This window comes from Nanorana parkeri, unplaced genomic scaffold (assembly GCF_000935625.1).
Source record: "Nanorana parkeri isolate BGI_ZX_2015 unplaced genomic scaffold, ASM93562v1 scaffold30, whole genome shotgun sequence".
Lineage (NCBI taxonomy): Eukaryota > Metazoa > Chordata > Amphibia > Anura > Dicroglossidae > Nanorana > Nanorana parkeri.
In genome coordinates this window covers 472624-476604 of record NW_017306298.1, presented here as the reverse complement: position 1 = coordinate 476604, position 3981 = coordinate 472624, and the positions used below count along the sequence as shown (strand labels likewise).

The 3981-nt window shown below is 46.4% G+C and overlaps 1 protein-coding gene across 1 annotated transcript; it reads left to right on the top strand.

Moving 5' to 3' along the window:
• The first annotated feature begins 696 nt into the window (after positions 1 to 696).
• KCNA4 (potassium voltage-gated channel subfamily A member 4) lies at positions 697 to 2647 on the top strand. The gene is made up of 2 exons (XM_018567777.1): positions 697 to 860; positions 939 to 2647. The coding sequence occupies exons 1-2, from the start codon at positions 789 to 791 to the stop codon at positions 2418 to 2420; spliced, it is 1554 nt and encodes a 517-aa protein (XP_018423279.1). The 5' UTR covers positions 697 to 788; the 3' UTR covers positions 2421 to 2647.
• The last annotated feature ends 1334 nt before the right edge of the window (positions 2648 to 3981 follow it).

Here is a 3981-nt window from a genome sequence, read left to right as displayed (position 1 = left end):
TAAATGAATCGGCCGCCTCTTGTGGTACCATCTCTGCAACGTAAAGAGAATCAACACTTCGAATTAAAACAAAAATACTATTTTTTATATATTTACTGTACTTTTTGGCAAACGTTAAATGGAGCCGGCCAGCGTCTGATATACGATGCCTAAAAATCACAATGGATTAGACGGGAGAGCGTTCTTGTTCTTTCGAGTGCTGGTATTCGCTGGAGTTTGGCAAGCGTTCCCTTCTTCTAGGACAAAATACCTCGAGTGATTTTTGTTTTTTGGCTGCGTTTCCTCCAAGTACTGTAGCGGCATTGCTTGAAATCTACAACCGATGGGCCCGAGGCCTCTGCCGGATTAAAACCTGCTTCTTTGCGGTTGGGCGTCTGCCGCAATTTTTATTTATTTATTTTTTCTTTTATCAACTTTTGCTCATCTTGGATATTTATTGCTTCAGATCTACAATGTTATGTTTGGAGTGGACAAAAACGGCGCTGCCGGGCGCAATCTAACCGGACAGCTTCTGCGCAACTTTGAGCGGATGGTGTTTTGCGCTGAGGCACAGACACAAGAGCTGGCACTTTAATGAATGGCATGGCTGGGCCATGGCTAGGTGGCATGTGAAGCAGCCAGTGGTCAAACGTTTCGTCAAGTCCTACTGGCCCCTGAGCGGCTGCAGCAGGTGGAGGAGCCGGCACCAGTCAGCGGGCAACGAATGCGGCGGAGGCGCCGGCGGAGGAGGAGGAGAAGAAGACGGAGGCACCTTTCCCTCGGAGCTGGCTCCGTGCGGCTCTGAGGAGATGATGCTGAGGGAAGAGGAGGAAGATGAGGAGGAGGACGAGCAGAAAAAGTTTTACTTGTGTGAGGAGGAGAGGAACAGCCGAGACAGGAGGAGCCCGGTGGATGGCAGCGGGGGCGCAGGGGGCTACCACCCGGTCTACAGCGAGTTTGAATGCTGCGAGCGGGTGGTGATCAACGTGTCCGGGCTGCGCTTTGAGACCCAGCTGAAGACCCTTTCGCAGTTCCCGGAGACGTTGCTGGGGGATGGCGAGAAGCGGATGCGCTACTTCGACCCGCTGCGCAACGAGTACTTCTTCGACCGCAACCGACCCAGCTTCGACGCCATCCTCTACTACTACCAGTCGGGCGGGCGGCTAAAGAGGCCGGTCAACGTGCCCTTCGACATCTTCTCCGAGGAAGTGAAGTTCTACGAGCTGGGCGAGGAGGCTCTGCTCAAGTACCGGGAGGACGAAGGCTTCGTCAAGGAGGAGGAGAAGCGGCTGCCCGACAACGAGTTCAAGCGCCAGGTGTGGCTGCTCTTCGAGTACCCGGAGAGCTCCGGGCCGGCCCGGGGGATCGCCATTGTGTCGGTGCTGGTCATCCTCATCTCCATCGTCATCTTCTGCCTGGAGACCCTGCCCGAGTTCCGAGATGACAAGGACAGCCTGCTGCCCCCGCTGGGCACGGGGGAGGATGGGTTTGGGGGGGACAATGGGACCCTGGGGGCCCCCGAGATCAGCCAGACTGCCTTCAACGATCCCTTCTTCATAGTGGAGTCTGTGTGCATCGTGTGGTTCTCTTTTGAGTTTGCCGTGAGGCTTTTTGCCTGCCCCAGCAAGCCTGGCTTCTTCAGGGACATCATGAACATCATTGACATTGTGTCCATCCTGCCTTACTTCATCACCTTGGGGACCGAGCTGGGCAATCAGCAGCCCCCTCCCCAGCAGTTTCAACAGCAGCAGCAGCCCCCATTGCAGGGGACAGGGCAGCAGCAGCAGGCAATGTCCTTTGCCATTCTGAGAATCATCCGCCTGGTTAGGGTCTTCCGCATCTTCAAGCTTTCCAGACACTCTAAGGGGTTGCAGATTTTGGGGCACACCTTGAGAGCCAGCATGAGGGAACTGGGGCTTCTAATATTCTTCCTTTTCATCGGGGTCATCCTCTTCTCCAGTGCTGTGTACTTCGCAGAGGCGGATGAGCCCACCACACACTTCCACAGCATCCCCGATGCCTTCTGGTGGGCGGTGGTGACAATGACTACAGTAGGCTACGGGGATATGAAACCTATTACTGTTGGGGGCAAGATAGTGGGTTCCCTGTGTGCCATAGCAGGGGTTTTGACTATTGCACTCCCCGTGCCCGTTATAGTTTCCAACTTCAACTATTTCTACCACAGGGAAACCGAGAACGACGAGCAGACGCAGGTGACCTCAAACGGTTCCAGCTGCCCGTACTTGCCCACCAACCTCCTCAAGAAGTTAAAGAGTTCTACATCTTCCTCTCTGCAGGACAAGTCGGAATATCTAGAGATGGAGGAAGGGCTCAAAGAGTCTTTATGTGTTAGAGACAAATCTAACCAGAGCACGGGGAACGGGAACGAGACCATTAAGTATAACTGTGTGAATTCAAAGACTCTGGAAACTGATGTGTGAGACTTTGTTTTTTTGAAACTTTCTTAAAGTTTATGCATTGACGAGTGCAGTGATATAAAAACGAAATATGCAAATCTAATCAGAAAATAGGTTTCTGATTAGATATGAAATATAGTGGCTTCCTCTTGTAAGAACATCCAACCTCGGGACCAGACGCAAACAGAACGATTCTGATACAGGAATTATAGTGCCTATTCTTTGGCTTTGTTTTTTAAAGCAACCCACATAAAACACGTGCATTAGGTTTACACGCAGTGTTGTAAAGCCTTGATGATTACAAATAATCAGCATTTCATACAATACACAGCGGATCTTTTATGCCTTTTGACTGCTGGGCATTTTTATTCTTTTAGGAGAAAGAAAAATACGCTAAATACCATTTATTTTTGTGTACGACTGCAGTGGATTAAAGGTGCCCAGTCAACATTAAGGTTTACTTTTTTTTTTGTCTGTCCAGATATCATTATTATTATGTGTCATTTTTTTTTCCCGTTCCATTTTTAACTCTCCAAATTCCACATGACAAAGGAATTTAGTATAACATGTATTTCACGGTGGATTATGGTAACTTCACTTGTGGTATAACACTCTCTCCGGTGGTCATACCATAACGTGACTGAATGTTCTTAGAAGAGGAATTTACCAACAGTGTAAACTAAATTCTTATATGTGGAGTCCACTGTAACTGTTCTTTTCATCATGCTTAACATATCAAAGGAAAATGGTAGACTAAAGGGTATTAAAGTTTAAATATATATACATATATAAATATATTTTTTAATAGATTGCAATTGTTTTGCACAGATAAGAACTAAGGGGCTGTTTTTAACTTGATGTGATAATCAAAAGTAACACAAAAGCTTTCACAAATATAAAATATAAGGTACTCTCTCTATTTTTAGTAGCCATTGCTGCATTGATGGTTAATACTACGTTTGACACGAGCCAAGGAAAATACACAATCGGAATGCTTTTTTGACAGCTCCGTATTTGGTTTTTTTTCTCCGGCTCAGTAAAGCTAATCTTAACAGAGTTGAATTCACTATGTTATGTTAAAGTGACACTAAACTCAGAATTTAAAGCTTAGAAATGCATTCAAGTACCTTAAGGGTTAACAAAATGTATCTTATTTGTGTATCACTCGGCTGCAGATCCTCAAATCATCTCTGAATTGGTGCTGACACTGTCCTTCCTTCTGGAGGGTGGCTACTTTTGTTCCCCATGGTCCCTGTGTGTGTTGTAAAGTAGCCACCGCTCCAAGCTCACTCCTGTGATGGACTACAATCTCATGTTTAGTTTACTAATTTGTATTGAAGTTGGGATATCCAGATACCAAATACCATACTCAGTACAAGTACCAATACTTTTCCAGCTCCAAAACTAGACTAGAGAAAAACTCAAAAGTTAGGAGCCAGCTGTCATTGTTAAGGAGCATACGGAGCTCCTGGGATTGGTGCATCCCTGTTTTAATGTATGATTTCCTTTTTTATAAATAAGGGATTAATCAATACCATTTTTTCAAGTAAAATACTGATATTTGTCCAAATACTCACAGATATAA

Coding starts and splice junctions, on each gene's coding strand:
- KCNA4 (XM_018567777.1), top strand. CDS start 789: ATGATGCTGAGGGAAGAGGAGGAAGATGAGGAGGAGGACGAGCAGAAA. Junction 861..938: donor TTTACTTGTGTGAGGAGGAG/AGGAACAGCCGA, acceptor TACAGCGAGTTT/GAATGCTGCGAGCGGGTGGT.